The sequence below is a fragment of the Dictyostelium discoideum genome, assembly GCF_000004695.1.
Source record: "Dictyostelium discoideum AX4 chromosome 5 chromosome, whole genome shotgun sequence".
Lineage (NCBI taxonomy): Eukaryota > Evosea > Eumycetozoa > Dictyosteliales > Dictyosteliaceae > Dictyostelium > Dictyostelium discoideum.
In genome coordinates this window covers 4,946,890-4,969,389 of record NC_007091.3, presented here as the reverse complement: position 1 = coordinate 4,969,389, position 22,500 = coordinate 4,946,890, and the positions used below count along the sequence as shown (strand labels likewise).

The 22,500-nt window shown below is 24.9% G+C and overlaps 9 protein-coding genes and 1 non-coding gene across 10 annotated transcripts in view; 8 read left to right on the top strand and 2 right to left on the bottom strand.

Annotated features, from left to right (window-relative positions):
- DDB_G0291109 (hypothetical protein) overlaps positions 1 to 771 on the top strand; it is a gene marked incomplete at both ends in the record, with an annotated part of 1,450 nt that extends 679 nt beyond the window's left edge. The window contains one exon of the mRNA XM_630301.1: positions 1 to 771. This exon is cut by the window's left edge and continues 206 nt beyond it. Within this exon, the coding sequence (XP_635393.1) occupies positions 1 to 771 (771 nt within the window).
- A 564-nt stretch (positions 772 to 1,335) lies between these two features.
- gbpC (RasGEF domain-containing protein) lies at positions 1,336 to 9,399 on the bottom strand (the record flags this gene model as incomplete). Its single annotated transcript, XM_630300.1, has 3 exons — positions 1,336 to 6,823; positions 6,904 to 8,299; positions 8,388 to 9,399. The coding sequence occupies 3 exons, from the start codon at positions 9,397 to 9,399 to the stop codon at positions 1,336 to 1,338; spliced, it is 7,896 nt and encodes a 2,631-aa protein (XP_635392.1).
- A 1,614-nt stretch (positions 9,400 to 11,013) lies between these two features.
- DDB_G0291087 (hypothetical protein) lies at positions 11,014 to 11,190 on the bottom strand (the record flags this gene model as incomplete). Its single annotated transcript, XM_630299.1, has 1 exon — positions 11,014 to 11,190. The coding sequence occupies one exon, from the start codon at positions 11,188 to 11,190 to the stop codon at positions 11,014 to 11,016; it is 177 nt and encodes a 58-aa protein (XP_635391.1).
- A 357-nt stretch (positions 11,191 to 11,547) lies between these two features.
- Positions 11,548 to 13,400, top strand: gxcE (RhoGEF domain-containing protein; the record flags this gene model as incomplete). The annotated part of the gene is made up of 3 exons (XM_630298.1): positions 11,548 to 12,036; positions 12,160 to 12,522; positions 12,612 to 13,400. The coding sequence occupies 3 exons, from the start codon at positions 11,548 to 11,550 to the stop codon at positions 13,398 to 13,400; spliced, it is 1,641 nt and encodes a 546-aa protein (XP_635390.1).
- A 369-nt stretch (positions 13,401 to 13,769) lies between these two features.
- On the top strand, positions 13,770 to 14,438 carry DDB_G0291083 (hypothetical protein; the record flags this gene model as incomplete). Its single annotated transcript, XM_630297.1, has 2 exons — positions 13,770 to 13,774; positions 13,838 to 14,438. 2 exons carry the CDS (start codon positions 13,770 to 13,772, stop codon positions 14,436 to 14,438), a joined length of 606 nt encoding a protein of 201 aa, XP_635389.1.
- Positions 14,439 to 15,758: 1,320 nt separating this feature from the next.
- On the top strand, positions 15,759 to 17,311 carry DDB_G0291107 (hypothetical protein; the record flags this gene model as incomplete). The annotated part of the gene is made up of 3 exons (XM_630296.1): positions 15,759 to 15,834; positions 15,955 to 16,144; positions 16,228 to 17,311. 3 exons carry the CDS (start codon positions 15,759 to 15,761, stop codon positions 17,309 to 17,311), a joined length of 1,350 nt encoding a protein of 449 aa, XP_635388.1.
- A 764-nt stretch (positions 17,312 to 18,075) lies between these two features.
- Positions 18,076 to 19,038, top strand: DDB_G0291073 (hypothetical protein; the record flags this gene model as incomplete). The annotated part of the gene is made up of 1 exon (XM_630319.1): positions 18,076 to 19,038. One exon carries the CDS (start codon positions 18,076 to 18,078, stop codon positions 19,036 to 19,038), a length of 963 nt encoding a protein of 320 aa, XP_635411.1.
- Positions 19,039 to 19,368: 330 nt separating this feature from the next.
- DDB_G0291071 (hypothetical protein) lies at positions 19,369 to 20,719 on the top strand (the record flags this gene model as incomplete). The annotated part of the gene is made up of 2 exons (XM_630318.1): positions 19,369 to 19,376; positions 19,453 to 20,719. 2 exons carry the CDS (start codon positions 19,369 to 19,371, stop codon positions 20,717 to 20,719), a joined length of 1,275 nt encoding a protein of 424 aa, XP_635410.1.
- Positions 20,720 to 21,607: 888 nt separating this feature from the next.
- Positions 21,608 to 21,680, top strand: tRNA-Lys-CUU-7. Its single transcript has one exon. It is a non-coding gene; the product is annotated as a tRNA-Lys (tRNA).
- A 101-nt stretch (positions 21,681 to 21,781) lies between these two features.
- On the top strand, positions 21,782 to 22,426 carry DDB_G0291069 (hypothetical protein; the record flags this gene model as incomplete). Its single annotated transcript, XM_630317.1, has 1 exon — positions 21,782 to 22,426. The coding sequence occupies one exon, from the start codon at positions 21,782 to 21,784 to the stop codon at positions 22,424 to 22,426; it is 645 nt and encodes a 214-aa protein (XP_635409.1).
- Positions 22,427 to 22,500: the final 74 nt, after the last annotated feature.

The following is a 22,500-nucleotide window of genomic DNA, read 5'->3' as shown; positions in this document are numbered from 1 at the left end:
CAACCTTCATATATTTATTCATTAATGTTACTTTGGATGACTAGAAATTCTGATAAATTTTTTAATAGATTAACAACATCAACAGAAACAAAAAATACAACACCAAAGAAAATAATTAATGATGAAAAACATAAAAAAATTCGATATATCGATCAAGAGTATGATATTGATGATTATGAGCATTATGCTAATCAAGAAGATGATGAAGATGATGAAGAAAAAGAAGAAAAAGGAGAGGAGGAAGAAGAAGAAGAAACTGATAAAGAAGAAGAAATTGATAAGGAAGAGAATTTATCAAACATTGAAGTTTCTGAAGATAAGTGTTCAGATGATGAGGAAGATGAAGAAGATAAAGAACTAAATAATAAAAACGATCAAAAAAGAAAGAGAGAAAATACATCAAAAATCTCAATGAAACAATTCGAATTTATATATTCTTTTGGTCCTACTATGGGCAGAATTAAAAAAAAAGAAGAAAATGATCAATCATTACAACTTCTTACTTTAAAAGTTCCTTCAAAAACAATGTATAGAATAATTTCACATTGCAATAATGTCAATCCAAAATTTAATTCGCTTGAAAAAAGTTTAAAAGCAAATCAAATAATGGAAATTTTAGGTAATAATTTTAAAAAAATTTTAGGTTTTTCTTTAGATTCTTTAGCATTTGTTCGAGTTGTAACATCTGAAGCATCACTGGAAGTTTCTGGAAAAGTTAATATTTTTAGAGACCCTTTTATTACTTTAACAGATTTATCAACATATGTTTAAATATTATTATTGTTATTATTGTTATTCTCAATAAGATTATATTAAATTATTCTAAAGATGAGCAACAACATCAATAAATAAAATAAAATACATCAATAGATTCATAGGTTTTCAATATTTTTTTGTTGCTGGTATTGTATTTGGTTTATCAAGATTACAAAAATTTAAAAGTAAATCATTAAAGTTTATTTTAAATTTTTGTAAACCTATGAATTATAGATAAACTCCTTTCTAGAAATACTAAAAGTTACAAGAATAGTAAATCATTAAAGTTAAACATCACTTTTAATTATTATTAAAAAGATTCTTTTAAAAAAAAAAAATAAAATAAAATAAAGAAAATATTAATAAAATTGATTCCTAAGAATTAAAATTTATGGATTTTATTAAATTGATTTGTAATTTTACTAATTTTTTTTTTTTTATTTATTTTATTTATTTATTTATTTTCTTTAAATGAATATATTAAATTTTATATTTATATATACAGTTTTAATTAATGTAATTAATTATTATTTACTATAAACTAATGTTTTTTTTTTTTTTTTTTTTTTTTTTTTTTTTTTAAGCATAAAGTTGTGATTCTCTTTCAATTAAAGTTTTGTTTAAAGCAGTGGCTAAATATTTAAACCATTTTGAAGCTAAAGCAGGATTTAAATCGAATAAAATATTTACAAATTGACCTTCGATTGTATAAACCTCGGTTTGATCAGTGTCAGCAATGACATCAGCAGTGGTTTCACCATTTAAGAGGTAAGTGATTTCACCAAAGGTATCATCTTGTTTCATTGTTCCAAGTACAACTTTTTTCATTTCAGAAGAGCCAGGAGCAACAGGTACTGATTTTTCAATACGACAAACACCTTTACCAATTTGGAAAATCTTTTGCATACGTTCACCTTCACGAATGATTACTTCATCCTTTTTGAAAGTGGAGGAACGTGAACCTTCACAACCGATTAATTCCCAATCCTCTTTGGTGAGTTCATCGCCTTTGTTTTTATTGGAACGAGTTTTGAGTGTAAGATTATTGACTTTCTTTCTTTCGGCAGCCAATTTATTTTTGATTTCATCAGAGGAGGAATTGGAGACTTTTGATGAATCCCAAAGGATATGAATCATACTGAAAGCATCTTCACGATCTTTGCCAGTTTGGAAAGTTAAACGATAATTACTTGGTACGGTGTTTTTAAGACGAGTGAGTTCTATTTGATTGACATTGATACAAATTAGTTTGTCAATATTTTTGAATGGAATTACCTTTTTAGTTTTATAACCAAAGAATTTACTGTAGAAACAAACATGTTGTTGAGAGATATACAATCTACCGGAACGGTTTAATGAACATGGATAATCTTTAATGACAATTTCATCGACCAATGCAAATCTTTGACAAAACTCTTGATCATTCTTTTTCATAACTGGTTGTTGACCTCCGCTTAAACCTTCATTCAATGGTGAAGTTGAGGTTTGAGTACGACCTAAATAACTAATGGATCCACTACGAGCACCATCACCACGAGGTGTACCACCACTTCCAAGTGATAGAATTGGTTTATCCATACTACCACTATCTCTTTGATGTGGATCTTTATTAATGGTTCTTTCACCACCACTTGAATGACCGAAACCTGAATTTGATGGACGTCCATGTGGAGAAACTAAATTTGCTGATGAAGATGTACGATGAACATTAATTGTTGGATGTACATTTTGGAAAATTGTATTATTAATTTTTTGTTGATCAGTTGTTGTTGATGTTGTTGTTGTTGGTGAACTAATACCACTGGTTGGTGGAGATTGTAATGGAGCTGGTGGAGATGGTAATGTTGGTGTAGTCATTACTCTTGGTGATGCTGGTGGTGTATTACTATTTGATAATGACATAATGGATGAAAGGTTTTGATTTAATAATGAAGTTAAACCACCGCCACTACTACTAATACCAGTTGGAGTTGTACCTAAAATATTATCTGGACCAGCAGATTGATTACTACTACTACTACCACCAGTTGTATTTTTTGGTTTTGACCATGGTAAATTCTTTAATCTAATTGCCAATTGATTTGCCATAATCTTATAGAATTTAGCACCTAAACGTGGATGACCATTGAATAGATTATTTAAGAAAGGAATATCCATAACGTAGAGATCAGATTCTTCATCAACGGTTAAACGAGCAGTTGTTTTATTACCAAGGAAAGACATTTCACCAAACATCTTTGGAGCAAACATCGTAGCGACCTTACAATTGATACCTTCTTTATCTTTCTTTTCAACAGAGATAGCACCACTCTTTATACGATAGAGATGAGTGTTTATAGCATTCTCTTCCATGACGACATCACCACGATTATAGGCGATGACAGAAGCATTTGTTAAGAGGATAGTCCAATCACGTTCAGTTAATTCATCGGAACCATTACCAAAGAAATTACTACTAGTCAAACCACCACCATTCTCATCACCTTTCTCTTTGTCATCATTGGTTGTGCCATTCTTTTCACAGATGATTTCAAGTTTTCTTTCGATATCAGATAGACGATCAATTTGTAAACTATCCAATGCTTTCAAATCATTTACATAATGTTCATAGTATTGGAGTGGAATGGTTGTCAATGCAGGAAGGTATTGAGTTGGCATCTCTTTGTATTCTTTGAACATTTTCATCTTTTTAGAGAGACGTTTAACACGAAGAATATTGATCATCTTTTCACCGCCACTACTAATGAATGTTGGATTCTCTGTACAAGTTTGAGAGAGATCAGCTATTAAAGCCCCAAGGAATGGAATGGTAGGACAAACGGTATGTACCATATAGGCGGAGATATTTGGATAGAGTGGTGAGGCTTGAATGATAGTGTTTGGTTTTTGTGAGGCTAAAGCCGTACGAAGTGGTAAATAATTGGATTCGGGTAACATAAGACGTGAGAGTTCATAGAAACAATCCATTGATCTCTGAGAAACTTTTGCCCAAGTTGCAGAGAGTCTTGAAATTGGTTCACTATGGAGTGAACTTAATACTTGCATGATACCATTGAAATTCCAAAGACTAAGATACTCCAATGCGATAGAGATATACTTTTCAATGATTGAAGCACGTTGTTTAATATCTCTTTGTCTTAAAATTTCTGTACTAACTAACATTGTCATCTTATTGAACCATCTAAAATAATCATAGATATGTGGGAAATTTGATTGTCTCCATTTCTCAGGATCCTTTTCATTTTCATTTGGCATTACCAAACCAACAGAGAAACCCAACAATTCTCTTGGATGAATATTTTGAAGATATTTCAATTCAAGGAAAGTGTATTGACGAGCAATCAATTCTGGATCGTCCTCTAAAAACATATAGAATGAGGTTGGTGAATCTGAAAAGGTTGGATTGGTACCTTTTTGATTTGAAATGGGTATACCATCATCTGAAATTTGAATAAAGAATTGTTTCATCAACATATCCAAAACTAAAATGGATGCTTCTTCTCTTTTAATTGGCATACATTTGGTAATCCAATCTATAATCTCTGAACCACTACAACAAAGTGTTGAAACTTTATCTTTTTTGAATTTTTTTTCTTTAACCGTTATACCTAATAATGGATCTCTCATACCAGTTGCAAGATTTAAAAATACTCTTGATACATCATTTGATGATGGTTGATAATAGAATGAAGAATCACCGCCACCACTTTGAGAGTTATAACTATTCGCTAAATTCTTTTGACTTCTAAATGGTTTTGGTGTTGTTAATTGCATTGAAGACATTGCACGATCAATTTGAATTTCACTTTCGCTAAAAGCAATTTGAAGGAATCTTTGATTGGTTAAATTTACTTCATCCTCATGGGTTGTTAATGTACCATAGATTTGAGTTGCAATAGTTGGGAATTCAGATGCAATGAATTGTTTAGTGAAAGCCACGGTATTATGATATAACCAAAACTCCTCTTGTCTAAATTCCAACTCTGTAATATCGGCCACCCATTTTCTTAAGAAAACTGCAATACCTTGACGAATTGCAGCTTTCTTTTGTTCAAATTTCTTAATTGTAAATGTATCAACTTTATCTGTATGTCTTGGTCCAAAGAATCTACGAACCAATAATTTGAAAATATTTCTTGGTGTTGTGAATGAACGATAAACATAGATGAAATCATCGATAAAAGTTTCATCCAAAGTGGTGGAGGAGTTTGTTGATAATGGAACTGAATTTCTCCAATGTGGTGGTACACCATTTTTACCCGCTGTATCTGATCTTCTTCTTGTGGAGATATGTTCACTCTTTAATGTAGCTGAACTTTCACCTTTAGTCATCATTTCAATCATTTTTGCCATCGTTGCAGCAATGATAATACTAACGGATGATGCACTTGGATTGGTTTGTTCTTCATCGAAACCAAAGAGTATACCTTTTTGTTGATCATCATCTGCAAATGGATAAGGTTGTTCATTCTCTTCCTCTGTGAAAATATCTTGGAAGAAATCCATTGTACTATCATTATTATTGTTATTATTATCCGCACCATAATAATCATTTAATCCATCTGAAGCTGATGGTGAATGATGTAAACCACTATTATTTGATACCAATGAAGCCAATGATGATGTTGATGTATTATTACCTAATGATGATGCTGATACCAATGATGAATTATCTCTATTAACTGATGTTGATAAAATTCCACTTGTACTACCACCTGAAGTTATTGGTTGAGTTAAACTTTGTGATAATAATCCACCAACTGGTGAATTTGTTGGTGATGTACCACTTGATGTTAAACTTATAGTTGTAACTGGTATGCTATTATTATTATTATTGCTATTATTATTATTATTATTAATACCATTTAAATTTAAATGTAATAAATTTGAAGGTAACATTGCTTCAGAAATTGAAGAAGATCTTGATTTTCTCATCATATTTCTAATATGTGGTGGATGAGTAAATGGTAAAGGAGCAAATTTCTTTTTAATTTGACCTAAAATTTCGACAATACTTGTAAAAGTTGGACGACTATTTGGTTCATGAGTCCAACATGATTGAATTAATTCTACATATTCTGGTGGACAAGTTGGTGGAATAGTTGGACGTAAACCTCTAATGATTTCATCTTCCAATTTACTCATCCATTGACCAAATTGAAACTCATCAAATGGATGAGCACGTGTATACAATTCCCAAAGTATGATACCAAAAGAGTAAACATCTGATGGTTCACTATAGGCAGTGCCTGCCAAAACCTCTGGACCCAACCAAAGTGGTTGATCAACACAACGAATTAAAGCGGCACCACCATACAAAGCAGTACTTGTACCGAAATCAATGATTGTGGCCACTGAGTTTTGACCCTCGGTAATACCATTCAAGAGTATATTTGGACTCTTTAGATCTCTATGAATGACGGGTGGATTATGAGAATGAAGATGTTGCATACCTTTGGCGATTTCACTAGCAATTTGTAAACGTAGTCCCCAACTAATTTCTATACTTGAATTTGAGAGTAAACTATACAATGAACCATAACGAACATACTCTAATGCCATACATAAAGGTTGAATACAAAAACCGCTGATTTTCATAACATTTGGATGATTGAGTCCACTCATATAGTAAACCTCATGTCTAAACTCTCTAAATACACGTAAACGATCTTCAATCAATTGATCTGGATCATCGTAGACCATAACTTCGCCATTACCATTGAGATTGGTTGTATCGGTTGATGAAGGTAATAATAACTTTTTCAATGCTATCCATTCACTCATCCATTCCGCTTCATAAACAATACCAAATGCACCACGACCAACCTCTTTATTGATCTTTACTTCGCTTAAATTAAATCTTGGTATTGGTATATCTACCATTGAAATATCTGGTGCCAATATATCCAATTTCAATCTATGTGATGTTGAAACTCTATCTGAATCACTCTTTTGATTACATGTTAAAACTGTTTTACCATCAATTACTGCAAGTTCACATTCTTCAATTGTAAATAATGTTGGATTTCTATCATATAAAATTGCACATTCATAACAACTTATATATCTATATTAAAAAAATAAAAAAAAAAAAATGTTAATAATTAAATAAAAAAAATTATTATTTTTAATTAATTAAATTTTTACCTTTTAATATCTAATTTGTACCATTGTGAAAATAAAGATTCAATTGTATCAGTTACAATACGTAATAAACTAACTGGTGAAACTAGACCACGAACATCAACAGTTAGAATCTTTTTAAAAGTACCATCTTTATTATCTTTAATTGTTTTCAATTCAATTAAAGCTTCATGATTATCTTGATTTCTTAAGATAACGGCACGTTTTTGACAACTTTCAACTTTAGTAAAATTCATAAGATGAATGATTAACTTTCCAAAGAATTTCTCTGGTAAAAATGGTAAATGATATTGTCTATTCAATAAGATTGTATCAGGATCGATGAAATCATCCCATTGAGCTACAATGTTTGTATTGTCAGATAATAGATTTGGTACTAAATTACGATCACCCATGACCTCTTTTTCATTGACCTCCTCTGGACGTACAAGATCCGATGGTGATAATGAACGACAAATTTCAAATGCTTGCATGATAGAGAGTAAAGCTGGATGAAGATGTTCAGGATAAGTTGGAGCTTTCCAAACCAATTCCAAATCGGATTGTCTAACGATACCATTACAATTGTTTATGAGTAACTTTGAGGTGATTAAAGAGGACATACAATTGATGATCCATTGTTGATCCAAAATCACCATTTTACCAACAGTTGATGAATTTAAATCATTGAAATAAACGATGGAGCCAATATTGTGAAGGAATTCCGTGGCACGTTGAATTTGAACAGAGTCTTTAAGATTACAAATGTTTGCTAGGTTGATATATTCTTGCCACATCATCACTGGTGGAATTCTTTTCTTTTTCACCTCGATCAATGCCTCCTCGAGTGTAAAGAAACTACTTGGGACTTTCTCTTTGAGATAAGGTTGAGTCTTTATGATGTCCTCAATGAGTTGACGTAACTTGTCGACATCGTAACCGGTGGTACATGAAACCGAGATGATGGCTTGAATATTTGTGAATCTCTTTTGAAATCTCGAGGCAACACTCTCCAATACCGCATTGACAACATTTAAATTTTCAAATGCATCAATATGTGTACCCACCAATACAATCGGTGAATTTGGTGATGTACTCATGATACAATGTAACCAATATTCTATGGCAGAGAAATCATCATTGTTCAAATTGAATACCACTATATACACTGATCTCTCTGAATCAAACAATTGACTACTTGCAAAGTAAACATCTTGATTAGCGATATCCCATGTTGATAAGGTTATCACTCTTCTCTTTTTATCATCTTCATCAAATACAACATCAAAATCATATTGATCAATTTCAATTCCAACTTCTGATCCACTTGATCCACCAATATTTATACTACTACTTGTTACATTTGTTTTTTTCTTTTTACCTTTCATACATTGTACAACTGATGTTTTACCAACTCCAGCTTTTTTTATTAAAAAATACATATATTAATATATTATCAATTATCATTTGATTTAAATTAATATTTATTTTTACGAAAAAACACTTACGATCACCTAAAACTACCAATTTTGATCTTAAACATGGTCTAGCACCAGTTTCTAATTCACGAAGAAATGATACAATATCTTTTAAACCTTTAGAGACAACAGTTGATGGTGGTGTAATGATTGGATTTGATTTAATATTTAAAGTTTTCAAACTAGAGAGGGAAGCGATAGAAGTTGGCAATAGGGTTAATTTATTATTATTTACAGAGAGGACTTCAAGTTTTGACAATCGCTCCAATGAACATAGTGATACCAAATGATTGTTATCGACTTCTAATCTCTTCAAATTTACCAAGTCACCAATTGATTGAGGTAAATTGATCAATCTATTATTCTCCAATACCAACACTTGAAGTTGTTGTAACTTTCCAATATCTTCACTCAATGTTTTTATATTATGATGAGTCAATACCAACTTTTGAATCCAAATTAAACTAAATATACTTGGTGGTAATGTCACCAATTGTGTATACGATAAATGAAATTCTATATCAATCTGTGCTGTATCGGATGCATTTTGACTACCAGTTGAAACTAATGCTGTTTTTATTTCTGTATTATTTGGTAATGATATTGTTGTTGTCGTCGTTCCTGTATTACTATTTATATTACTATTATTATTTATATTATTATTTATTACACCAGTACTACTTATACTTGAATTACTAATTACACTATTTGTACTTGTTATTACATGTGATCCACTATTTCTATTATCTGATGGATTATAGGTTGGTACACTACCACTACCAGTTAGATTAATGGTTGATACGGTATGATTTAACATTGCACCCATTGCTGCTCCACCCGTTGATGCTGTCACAACATTTATATTGGATTGTTGAATCAATGTTAATAGCTCTTCAGCAGTTCCCAATGTTCCATCCTTTTTCTTTAATAAATTTTTATTTAAAAATTGTTTTACATATCTATCCGATCTACCATATGCTTCATCTTTGGTTGCTGTGAATTGATAATCTTGAAATCTAATTGGTTTTTGTTTTTGTGACATTTTTTTTTTTTTTTTTTTCTTTTTTTAATTTATCTTTTTAAAAAAAATAAATAAAAAAAAAAAAAAAATTATAATTAAATTTCAATTTTTTACAATTATTATTATTATTATTATTATTTATTTATTTTACTAATATTTACTATTACAATTTATTTAAATATATGTGTGTATGTGTGTTGTGTGTGATTTGATTTGATTTGATTTTTTTTTTTTTTTTTTTTTTTTTTCTATTTTTTTTTTTCTATTTTTTTTTATTTTCCCAAGAAAAAAAAAAAAAACAGATTAAATATAGAAATATATTTTTGGAAAAAAAAAATAAATAAAAAAATAAATATAAATAAATATAAAATATATATATATATATTTTTTTTAATATTTTCTTTTTTTTTCTTTTTTAATTATAATAACTTTTTTTTTTTAAAAAAAAAATTTTGTTGAAAAAAAAAAAAAATTTTTAAAAATGGGGTTTTTTTCTTTTTTTTTTTTTTTTTAATTTTTTTTTAATTTTAAATTTTTTTTCAAATTTTTGTGATTGTTAATAACTCTTCGATCAAATTTTTTCCAGTTGTTTTTTACAAAAATAAAAAAAAAGGAACTATTTTTAAAACCGGAGAAAAAAAAAAAAATAAAATAAAAAAAAAAAAAAAAATCAAGTAACTAAATCAATAATATTAATAATAGTATCATTCTTAAATTTTTTTTTTTTTTATTTTTTTTTTTTTCTTTTTTTTCTGTTTTTTATTTTTTGTTTTTTGTTTTTTTCTTTTTTTTTTTTTTTTTTTATTTTTATTTTTTTTATTTTTTAATTTTTTTTTTTTTTTTCTTAGGACCCTTTTTCTTAATAACACAATAAAATTGATTAAAAAAAAAAAAAAATTAATAAAAAAAATTAAAAAAATTAAAAAAATAAAAAAAAATACCATAAACCTTCTAACCCCTTTAACCTTTTTAGGTTTGACTGTGCAAATAAAAAAAAAAACTTCTTTTATTTTGAAAAAAAAATCAGATATGACTATTATATTTTTAATTTGTTTGTAATCGAATAAAATGAGTATTGGCTGTGAGAGCCCAACCAAGACAACATCACCACAATCATAACATAATAAAATTATAATATCAATACATTATTACTTTTAAAATTTTTTTTTTTTTTTTTTAATCACTTCAGTTTAAGCAATTTTTTGTTTGCTTTTGATCACTTAAAAACAAATTAAAAATGAATTTGAGTTTATTCCAAATCAATATTAAAATTATGCTTTTCAAATTTCAACTTAATAAATGATAATAATAAAGAAATTTATATTTCAACAATGAATTAAATTATTTATTTATTTATATGTTTATTTATGTAACCTGAAGTGATTTGAGGCCATGGTCGACCAGTAGTAGGTTTGTGTAATAATCTTTTAAAAAATATATATATTTTTTTTATTATTATTAATTTTCTTCTTTTTTTGTTGGCCTGATATCTGTTCTTTTTCTTGTACCAGGAAAATTAAGATCCAAAATATTGACTGTAAAGAGATCTTGAATATTTTTGTTTTGAACTAAATGATCATTACCACTTTTGTAGTTTAACACATCTCTAAGTTGAAAAAGAGGTAAGGTACCATCTTAGTTTACTTTGAGTGATTGATAAAGTATTGATGCAGTTTTATACATTTCAAGTCTTTCCACTACTTCCTTGACACATTCTGCTGTACAATCATTCCCAAATTCAAATTCCATTAAGTTATCATATTGAAAAAGTTTTTCAGTAGAATCTGGGTGGTGGTGGCGGTTTCGACTCATTTTTTTTTTTTCCAAGGACCCTAACAACACAACAAAATTGATTAAAAAAAAAAAAAATAAAAAAAAAAAAAATTAAAAAAAAAAAAAATAAAAAAAAAAAAAAAAATAAAAAAAAATAAAAAAAAAAAAAAATATTGGTGTAAACCTTCTAACCCTTTAACCTTTTTAGGTTTGATGGTGCAAATAAAAAAAAGTTTCTTTTATTTGAAAAAAAAATCTGATTTTTTATTTTGTTTTATTTTTTTAAATTTTTTTTTTTTTTTTTTTCAGATTTTTTTTTTTATTCTTTTTTTTTATTTTTTTATTTTTTTATTTTTTTATTTTCCCACTTTTTTTTTTTTTATTCAAATACAAAAAATGGGTAATAATAATTCTACAACATCATCAAATAGTGGTGGTGGTAGTAATAGTAAAAATGATGAAGATGAATCAACTAAAAAAAAGAGAGAATTAATATTAGAAGAAATTATACAAACTGAGAAATCTTATGTAACTTATTTATCAGCGATTCAAGAGGTTTATATTGACCCATTAAGAAATCAACATAAGTCATTAATAAAAGAAGAACATATTAAATCAATTTTCTTAACTGAAGATTTATTAAAATTTCATGTTGAATTCTTTACAGAGTTAGCCATTTGTTATAACTCTTTCAGTTGGTCAAATGATATCTTACCTCCCAATTCTCTAACTAAAACAACAGTAACTACAACCAATCAAAATAGATTATCAACAGTTACCACCACTACAACCACTTTCTCATCACCAAATTCAAAACCTCAAAAATTAAAAGAAATCACCTCATTGGAATCAACTGTTGCAATTACAAATATTTTTAATAAAAATGTAAGTTTATTATATATATATATATATCAAATAAATAAATAAATATTATTATTATTATTATTAACTCCTTCGCTCTACCCCTGTCCCCTTTTTTTTTTTTTTTTTTTTATTTTTTAAAAATAGCAAGAAAATTTTAAAATGTATAGTAATTATATTATTGGATATGATGCATCAGTGACATTATTAGCGAGATTAAGAAAGAAAAAAGATTTTTCAAATTTTTTAGAAAAATGTAGAAATGATAGTAGATGTAATGGACTTGATTTGAATTCAATATTGATTATGCCAGTTCAACGTTTACCACGTTATGTTTTATTATTGAGTGAATTAATTAAACAGACACCTCCAAATCATGCAAATGTAAAATTATTAAATAAATGTTTAAAAGGTATTAAAGAAGTTACTTCTTTCATTAATGAAGCAAAAAGAGATGATGATAATCAAATTAAAACTCAACAACTTCAAGAAACAATAATTGATAAAGTTGTAAGTATTATTAAATTAACTTATATGTATATATATTTATGTATATACATAGCTGCTCACACACACTCACACACACACTTTATTATTAGAATATTCATGAAAATGGTAGAAAATATATTTTAGATGGTGAATTTTTTATACATTCAATTTATCCATTAAAAGAAGAGGATTCATTATTAAAGAGATTAAAGAAATATAGATCAGGTGGTAAATCATCAAGTGATGAATTGACTGAACAATGGGTATTTCCAGATGAATTTAAAGTTTCAAAAGAGACAATATTCTATTCGTTTAATGATTGTTTAGTGTTATTACAAAAGGCTCAAAAATCAATACTAAGTGGTTTGAAATCAAATAATAGAATTTGGAATATCATTGATGTTTCATTATCAAGTAAAATTAGAGTTATTGACGTTTTAGATATTTTCAATCTAACAAATTCAATATTACTATTTATGGAGAAATCAATTTATTTCGTTCAATTAAAAAATATTGATAAAGAGAAATTTATTAAAACTTTATTAATGACAAAAGCAACTTCTGATTGGAAAGATTTAGATAATAATGAAAATAATAATAACAATAATAACAACATAGTAGCAGATGATTTACCAAGTGTATTATCATTAAGACCTGCTATTGAAAGCAGCAGCAGTGGTAGTAAAGGATTCTTTTCAAATTTAACTTCTTCATCTTCAACTTCTTTATCAACTTCAACAACTTCTGCTTCTTCACAAAATCATAAAAAATCACAAAGTACAACAACAACATCAACTAAAAATAATAGTAAAATTACAAATAAATCATCTCCAAGTCAATCAAATCCACCACCTCCTAGAAAAAGTACAATATTTGCTTCTTCAGAAAAGAAAAGTTAAAAAAATAAAAATAAATAATAATTATAATAACATGTAATAATAATAATAATATATTAAATATAGAGTAATAGTTTTTTAATCAATTTCCAATGTAATATAAAATAAAAATAAAATAAAAATAAAATAAAAATATCTTTTTTTTTTTTTTTTTTCCCGAATCATTCTTAAAAATTTACAAAAATACTGTTTTAAAACAGTCATCATTTTATTTTTAAGTTTTAATTTTTAAATTTAATTTTTTTTTTTTTTTTTTTTTATTTATTTCCACCATTTAACCCTTTGATTAAAATTAAAAAATTTTTTTTTTTTTTTTTTTTTTTCTTATTGTTCTTATTATTCTTATTTTTCATAATTTTTTAATATTAAATAATGAAGTATATTTTTAGACTATTAGTTTTATTTTATTTTTTAATTTTTTTTATATCATTAAATAATAGTAGTAATATTATAAAATCAATTGACATAATACCAAATAATAATAATAATAATAATAATAGTGTATCAACAGTAAACACAAATAGTAGTGTTATTAATAATAATAATAATAATAATTATAATAATAATAGTATTAGTAATGGGAATAATGAAAGAATAAAAGTTTTCATTGTTCATGGTCATAATAATATTGTAAGAGAAAAAGTTTCAAAATTTTTATTTGAAATGGGATTTGAACCAATTTTATTATTTGAAAAACCAAATAATGGTCAAACAATAATTGAAAAATTAGAGAAAGAAATTTCAAATTGTAAATTTGGTATTGTAATAATGTCACCCGATAATAAAGCTTTTACTAAAAAAGATTCAAATTCTGATTATGTTGAAATTGCATATCCAAGATTAAATGTAGTTTTCGAATTTGGTTATTTAATTGGAAAATTCGGTAGATCAAATGTAATTTATTTATCGGTTCCATATAATGGTAAATCTCAAAATTATGATTTACCTTCTGATTTATTAGGCTATGTTTGGATAAATTATACTGAAGATTTAAAAGAATTAGAAAATGAAATTAATTTTGGAAATTATAAGAAATTATAATAATAATAAAAAAAAAAAAAAATTAAAAAATAAAATAAAATAAAATAAAATAAAATAAAATAAAATAAAATAATATAATAAGAAAAATAATATAATAATAATATAAAAAATATCTTGATTTTATCAGTTAAATCTATGATGTCGAATTAAAATAGTAATAATAAAAAAAAAAAATTAAAATGAAATTTTAATATAATATAAAAACAAAAATACTACAAATTCAAATAAATGTTATTATAATGGTTTTATAATAAAATTTCAATTAAATAAAAATAAAATAAAAATAAATAAATAAAAATAAAAATTTATTTCAAATCATCACACATTTTTTTATTTTTTTTTTTATTTTTTTTTATTTTATTAAATCTACTTTTTTTTTTTTTATTTATTTTTTTTATTTTTAAATTTCTTTTTCTTTTTTTTTTCTTTTTTCTTTTTTTTTTTAAATATATTACCCGCTAATTGTTATCTTTTTTTTTTTATTATTTAAATATCTTGGTGAAACCTGGTGAAAAATATATTTTTTTTTAAATTTTTTTTTTTTTTTTTTTTTTTTTTTTTTGGACATTTTTTTTTTTTTTTTTTTGGTTTTTTTTTTCATATAAAAACGTCATTTTTATTAATTCTTGTCATTATCATTAAAAAAAAAAAAAAAATTATTTTTTATACAAATAAATAAAATCAATAAATTATAATAAATAAATAGATAATTATATTATTATTATAATATTATTAAAACAAATATTATAAACCCAAATATTATATCATTTTAAACTAAATAAAACTAGTTTTTATATATATTATAAAACTGGCGACATATACAATCATCCCTCTTATCTATACAATTCCACAAATTAGATTTATTATTGATTGTGATATTTCTACTTTTATCCCAAAAGAGTGTGATTAAACACAATATTTAAAATATATTTATATAATAGCATTAAATTTTATCACCACTACTACCTTCACTTTTTTTTTTTTTTTTTTTCCTAAAAAAAAAAAATCACTTTTTTTAAAAAAAAATAAAATAATTTTTTTTTTTTTATATATATTAAATTATAATAATAATTAACTCAAAAGATTACCAGACCACGCACCATCACTTTTTTTTCTTCCCATTTCAAGACTTTCACAATAATAATAAAAAAAAATCTTAAAAAATCTTAAAAAATCTAAAAAAAATCAAAATCAAAAAAAAAAAATCAAAAAAAAAAAAAAAAAAAAATTGACATCATCCACATTTTGATTCAGTCATTTAATTAAATTCATTCACCAAAATCACACACCTACACAAAAAATAAATAAAAAAAATAAAAAATGGAAAATAAAATTCTCTCAAATCTTTTTGGAATTGTAGGTACTATACTCTGGTCAGTTCAATTAGTTCCTCAAAGTAAGTTTTAAATTTTAAATTATTTATAAATACTCCCCTTCCACCCCACCAAAAAAAAATAAAAAAATAAAAAAAAAACCACTAATTTTTTTTTTTTTTTTTTTTTTTTTAATATAAAAGTTCACTTAAATTACAAAAGAAAATCAACCAAGGGTGTATCACCAACATGTTTTGGATGTTGGTATGCATGTGGTGTTATTTTAGGTACAAATTTAGTTTTTAATAGAGAACCACCAGCACTTGTAGTTCAAATTTCATGTTTTTCTCTTTTCAGTTTAGTAATTGTCATGCAACATTTATTTTATCAAAAGTAAGTTTGTATATTTACCACCCCTATTTTTCATTTATTTATTTTAATTAACAATTGATTTTTTTATTTTTTTTTAAAAAAAGAAAATATAATTTAAAAAGATTATTATTTACAATAGGATTATGTGTTTTAGTAACGATTGCAACAATTATTTCACTCTATTCAATTTTGAATGCAAAGCATACCAATTCCTTTGTTTTACAATTAATATTGACCATTGCAGCAACAGGTTTAATGGCAGTTGGATTCTTTCCACAAATTTTAGAAGTTTATCAAGAAAAGGTTGGACTTAGTATGATTTTTGTTGTAATGGATTTCTTTGGTGGTGTATTTTCCATACTTAGTTTAGTATTCCATGTTCCATTCGATTATATGTCCTTTTCAACTTATGTCGTAGTTCCAATTTGTCAAGCTATCATTTTCGGATTAGTAATGAGAATCAATTTGAAATCTTATAGAGAAAATGGTGGTTTATCAAGTAGAGTTGGTTCTCCATTCGTTCCATTTGAAAATGTTGAGGTTGATTTAAATGAAATTACTGGTGGTAGTGGTAGTGGTGGTGCTAATAAAAATAATAATTGTAATGATGATATTGAAGCAAATGGTGGTAGTGGAAGCAATAATGAAGAATTTAATAATAATAATAATAATAATAATGGAGGAATATTACTTAATAAAAAAGGTAAGGGTAGTGGTAGTGGTAGTGGTGGTGGCGCAAATGATGATGAAGAAAATCATTCAACTCCATTAATTAATGGTTCATCACATCACCATCATTTTATTAGAGAATCAAATACAATTATACCATCATCAACTTTTATGATAAGTTCAAATGATGATAATGCTATGGATGGTGATGTTGGAGCTGATAATGTAGCACAAAATACTCATAACAACAATAATAGTAGTGGTGGTGATGGTGGTGTCGACACCCCATTATCATCTTCAAATGGTATTCCAAAACGTCAAGAACTTGATCATATCATTCCATTATCAATTTCAAATACTGCTGAACTATTAAAGCAACAACAGCATCAACAACAATTATCTCATCAACAACAATTGGTAGATGAATCAATAACTCAATTAAAAAACAATATTATTCATAACCAAAATCAACTTAATAATTTAAATAATCAAAATTATCATGGTTATCCAGTATCTTAATAACAAAAGTTATTGAAAAAAATAAAAATAAAAAAAAAAAAATTTATAGAACAAAAATAAAAAAAAAAAAAAAGAAGTAAAAATATAATACCAATTTTATAGAAGATAAATAAAAACAAATAAATAAAAATAGATTAATAAATTTAAAATTAAAAACATATTAGTTTTATATGTTTGCTTATTTTACTTTACCCGTTTTTTTTTTTTTATTTTTTTTTTTTCTTTTTTTTTCTTTTTTGAACAACCCCACAAAGAAAAATAAATAAATATATAATCAATTGTTTTTTACAAAAAACACCACACACCACACATATATGATATAAAAGTGTTAATATATCTGTAATATTTATTCTATTTTTTACAAGTATATACACCCAATTGAAAAAAAAAAAAAAAAAAAAAAAAAAAAAAAAAAAAAAAAAAAAAAAACGGGTAAAGTATTTTACTAGTTTAATATTATTTCTTTATATAAATATAAATGCATATATATTTATTATTATTTTTTTTTTTTTCCAAATTTAAATGATTAAATTTAAATTTATTTTTTTATTTTTTTTAAATTTTTTTTTTTTATTATCAAAATTAATTATTTAATCATTTAGATTAAAATTATTATTATAAAAAAAAAAAAAAAAAAAATATATATATATATAATACAATATTATAATAATAATAAAAAAATAAAAATTAATATAAAAATGTTTTACAGTTCTTTAAAAAATAAATTTAGTTTTAATTTTAAAATTCAATTTTTAAAAAGAGTGATGGTAAATTGTAATGAAAATGAATTTCAACATTTTAAAATTAGATCATTAAGTGAAATTTCAAAACTCCAATTATTATTTTGTCAACAAATACCATTAATAAATAAATTTGATAATAATTATAATAATCAACAAAATCAACAAGAACAACAACAAGAACAACAAAATCAAAATCAAATTGATGATGATAATTATATAAATAATAATTATAATAATGATGGTGAAAGTTTTTCAAGTATTAAAGAAATAATTAAAAAAATTATAATTGATGGTAATGGTGGTAATTCGTCACATTTAAATATAGTTTTTGGGTTATTTTTAAATGAAATTGGTATTAAAGTTCAATTAGTTAAAACAGTTTTAAATTCAAATGGTATTATACACTTTTCAAATATTATTCAATGGAAAGATGGAAATGATTATTTCGTTGATGTAGGGTTAAATGTAAATTCTTGTTTTCAACCAATTGAATTATTAATAAATAATACAAATTCAAATTCAAATTCAAATTCAATTGTAAATTTCAATCAAAAAGAGTATAGAGTTAGAAGATTAATTGATGGTTCATTTATTTATGAACAAAAACAAAATAATCAATCGATTTTTCAAGCGATTTGCCATTTTAATAGAAATTTAATTTTATCAAATGACCAATTAATTTCAATTTTAAATTGTAAATATTTATCATCATCAATTCAATCAACTTCTTCATCATCATCATCATCATCTTTATCAATACCACCAATAAGTTTATTTAAATTATTTGATAAAGGTTATTATTTATTTGAAAATGATTGTTTTTATATTATATATTTTAATAATAGTAAAAAAGATAGAGAAATTCAATTAAAAGATTTCACTTCATTATTATCAACAACACCATCTGCATATAATTATGTAAATTTAGAAAATAACTATAATACTAAACAATTTTTAAATAAATATTTTAATATTTTAATATAAAAAAAAAAAAAAAAAAAAAAAAAAATATTTTTGCTTATGTGTTATTTTTAGATTTTTTTTTTTTAATTTAAATTTTTTATTCATAACATTTTTTTTAAAATTTCATCCTCTTGAAAATTCAAAATTTTTTTTTATTTTTAATGAAAAATAATTGCGTATCGGGATTAAAGAAAAACCTTAACTAAAATTAAGATTGATCATCATAATAATTAGGTATCAACTTTATTTTTTATAGCAAAGGTATAAAATACAATTATAAATTTTTTTTTTTTTTTTTTTTTTTTCCATAGCAAATGTAGTTATTTTTTATAATTAGATTGAAAAAAAATAATGAAAGAGTAATAAATTAGTTAAACATATTTTTTTAAAATTTTTAAAATATATTAATATATATTAATTTTTTTTATTATTTAGAGGAATTGAAAAAATTAAAGTTTTAATTATTGGTGGCGGTTTAGGTGGATTAGTATTAGCAAATATATTAAAAAGAGAAAATATTAAATTTAAAATATTTGAAAGAGATACAAGTGAAAAATCAAGAATTCAAGGTTATTTAATTGGATTAAATAAGATTGGTATTGAATCATTAAAATCATCATTATGTGAAGAGAAATTTGAAAAAATTAAACAATTATTTAAAGATGGTGAATTTGCAGTTGCAGATCGTAACCTTGAAATTTTATTAAAATTTAAATCTGGTGGAACTGTAAATCGTTCAGAATTAAGATCAATTTTAATGGAAGGTATTGATGTTGAGTTTGGTAAAAGATTACAATCATATATAGAGGATGATGTAAATGGTGAAGTGATAGCAACATTTGAAGATGGTACAATTGAAAAAGGTGAAATTTTAATTGGTGCTGATGGTGTAAGATCATGTGTACGTGATTTTAAATTACCAAATTTTAAATTTGCAGATGTAAATGTATTTAGAATTCAAGCATTGGTACCAAATGTAACAAATGATATTTTAGATGTAATCTTTCAGGGTGATGAAAATTCAACAATTTTGAAAACTTTGGGTAATTTTAGAAATACTATTATTTTTGGTAGAACAAAGAATATTCAACATGCAATTAGTTTAGGTATTGAAGATGTTGATAATATTGAACGAGTTATTGAGGAGAATCAACATCATACAGAGATTCTATTGATAAGCTATGAATGGAGACCAAAGGATGTTACAAATGATCCAATTCCAACGACTCGCCAAGATTTATTAAATTTAATTAGGCGTGATACTAAAAATTATCATCCAATGGTATTAAAGTTATTAAATGATTATCTTGGACCTCAACATTTACTAGACTCACATGCAACTCCTCTAACTCAAGCATCACCAATTTTAAATTTTAAAACTTCAAGAGTAACCCTACTCGGTGATAGTGTTCATGCAATGACTTCTCATGCTGGTATGGGTGGTAATACTGCAATTAAAGATGCATTGGAGCTTGGTAATGCATTAACAAAAATATTTATCAATGGTTTACCAATTATAGAATCATTATCATCCTATGAAAATGAAATGTTATCAAGAGGTTTCAAAGCTGTTGGTTTTAGTAGAAGTAGTACTGAAAGAATGCATGCCAATGAAGTTGGTTGGTTTGGTGAAAAATTTAGAAATACTTTTATGAAATTATTTTATCAATTAATTGTTTTAGGTATTATAAAACTAGATTAATTAAAACTTAATTAAAAATATTTGTTAAAATAATCAATAAATTTACAATTTTCCTTGTAAATTTTAAAATGAATTCTTTTAAAATGTTTTTTTTTTTTTTTGAATTGGATAACGCAATTATTATTTGCTTCTCCTTGAGATGCTAGATCTCATTTTATTTTATTTTTTTTTTTTTACAGGGTCTCTAAAAGAGGGGTTGGTTTACCTTTTTTTTTTTTTTTTTTTTTTTTTTTTTTTTTTTTGTTTCGAATTTTGAATTGTATTATTACTTTTGATTAAAACATCTTTTTTGTCCAAACTTTTTTCTAAATCTTTTTTTATTTTATCGTCTGGTTCGTGATTGATGTTTATGACGTATTTGAATTGTTTTTTTTTTAATTGAGTTTTATCCACAATTTCGCTTATTTTTTGTAGGCATTTGTGTTGCTTAATATTTGTGGTGTTGTTTGTGATTTTCATCTTATTTTCTTTCTATTTTTTTTATTTTTCTTTAAAAAGTTAAAAATCTGGAAATTTTCTGATTTCCCAGGTTTTTTTTTTTTTTTTTTTTTTTTTTTTTTTTTTTTAAGTCTTTTTTATATGAAAAATGAAATAATCAAATAATAAATTACAATAAAGTAAAAAGATGGCTTTTTAAAATAGTTTATTTATTTATTTATTTGTTTTTTAAGTCTTTTTTATATGAAAAATGAAATAATCAAAAAAAGAGATTGTTGTTGTTGTTTGTTTTTTTTTGTCTTTTAAAATGTTTTTTTTTTTTTTGAATTGGATAACGCAATTATTAGTTGCTTCTCCTTGAGATGTTAGATCTCATTTTATTTTTAGTTTTTTTTACAGGGTCATCTTTTAAAATGTTTTGTTTCTTAATTAAATTTTTTTTACCAAAGTGCCCGGCTAGCTCAGTCGGTAGAGCGCCAGACTCTTAATCTGGTGGTCGGGGGTTCGAGCCCCCCGTTGGGCGAAATTTTATTAATTTTTAATCAACACAATAAACTAAAATCACTACCTGATTGTATCAAAGGTCAAAACAAAAAGCCACTTCAACTTAAAGAAATCTATAACATGTTAATCACTCACAAATACAAATCAATAAGAAAAACAGATGGACAAAAAAATCTAATTTCAATAAATAACATCAACATACCATCCATCTTCCAACATATCAACCACATATCACATCAAAAAGGTAGAAATACACTATTCAGATTTTTCTCAAGGTCACTTCCTGGAATCAACTATGAACGTAACGTACCATGCAAAATCTGTAACAATATAATCCGTGACCCATACACTCACCTTTTTATAGACTGTATGCAAGTAAAAGAAATAGAAAACATAATAATTTCAACATTCAACAATCTCTCATTCTTCAAGATCAGAAATTGGGATCTCAATTCACTAGATATTAGCAAAACAAATAAAAAAGAAAGAATCTACCCAAATTTAATCGGCATAATTATACATCAACTATGGAGAATAATTTGTCACAAACTATTCAATCAAGACGAATCTAAATCTCCACCCTCATTTGATCCAACATTAATTGAAAAAGAACTAACCAACTTAATTAAAATAGAGAAATTCATTTTAATAAAGAAGATCGAAAGGAATGAAACAATATACAAATTAAATAACAGAGACCAATTAATAATCAACTTCAACACATCATGGCATAACCCGAACACTCCAAACCCAATTCCATTATAATAAAAAAAAAAAAAAAAAAAAAAAAAAAAAAAACAAGTAGTAGTAATCATAATATAACCAAAAATATCAACATA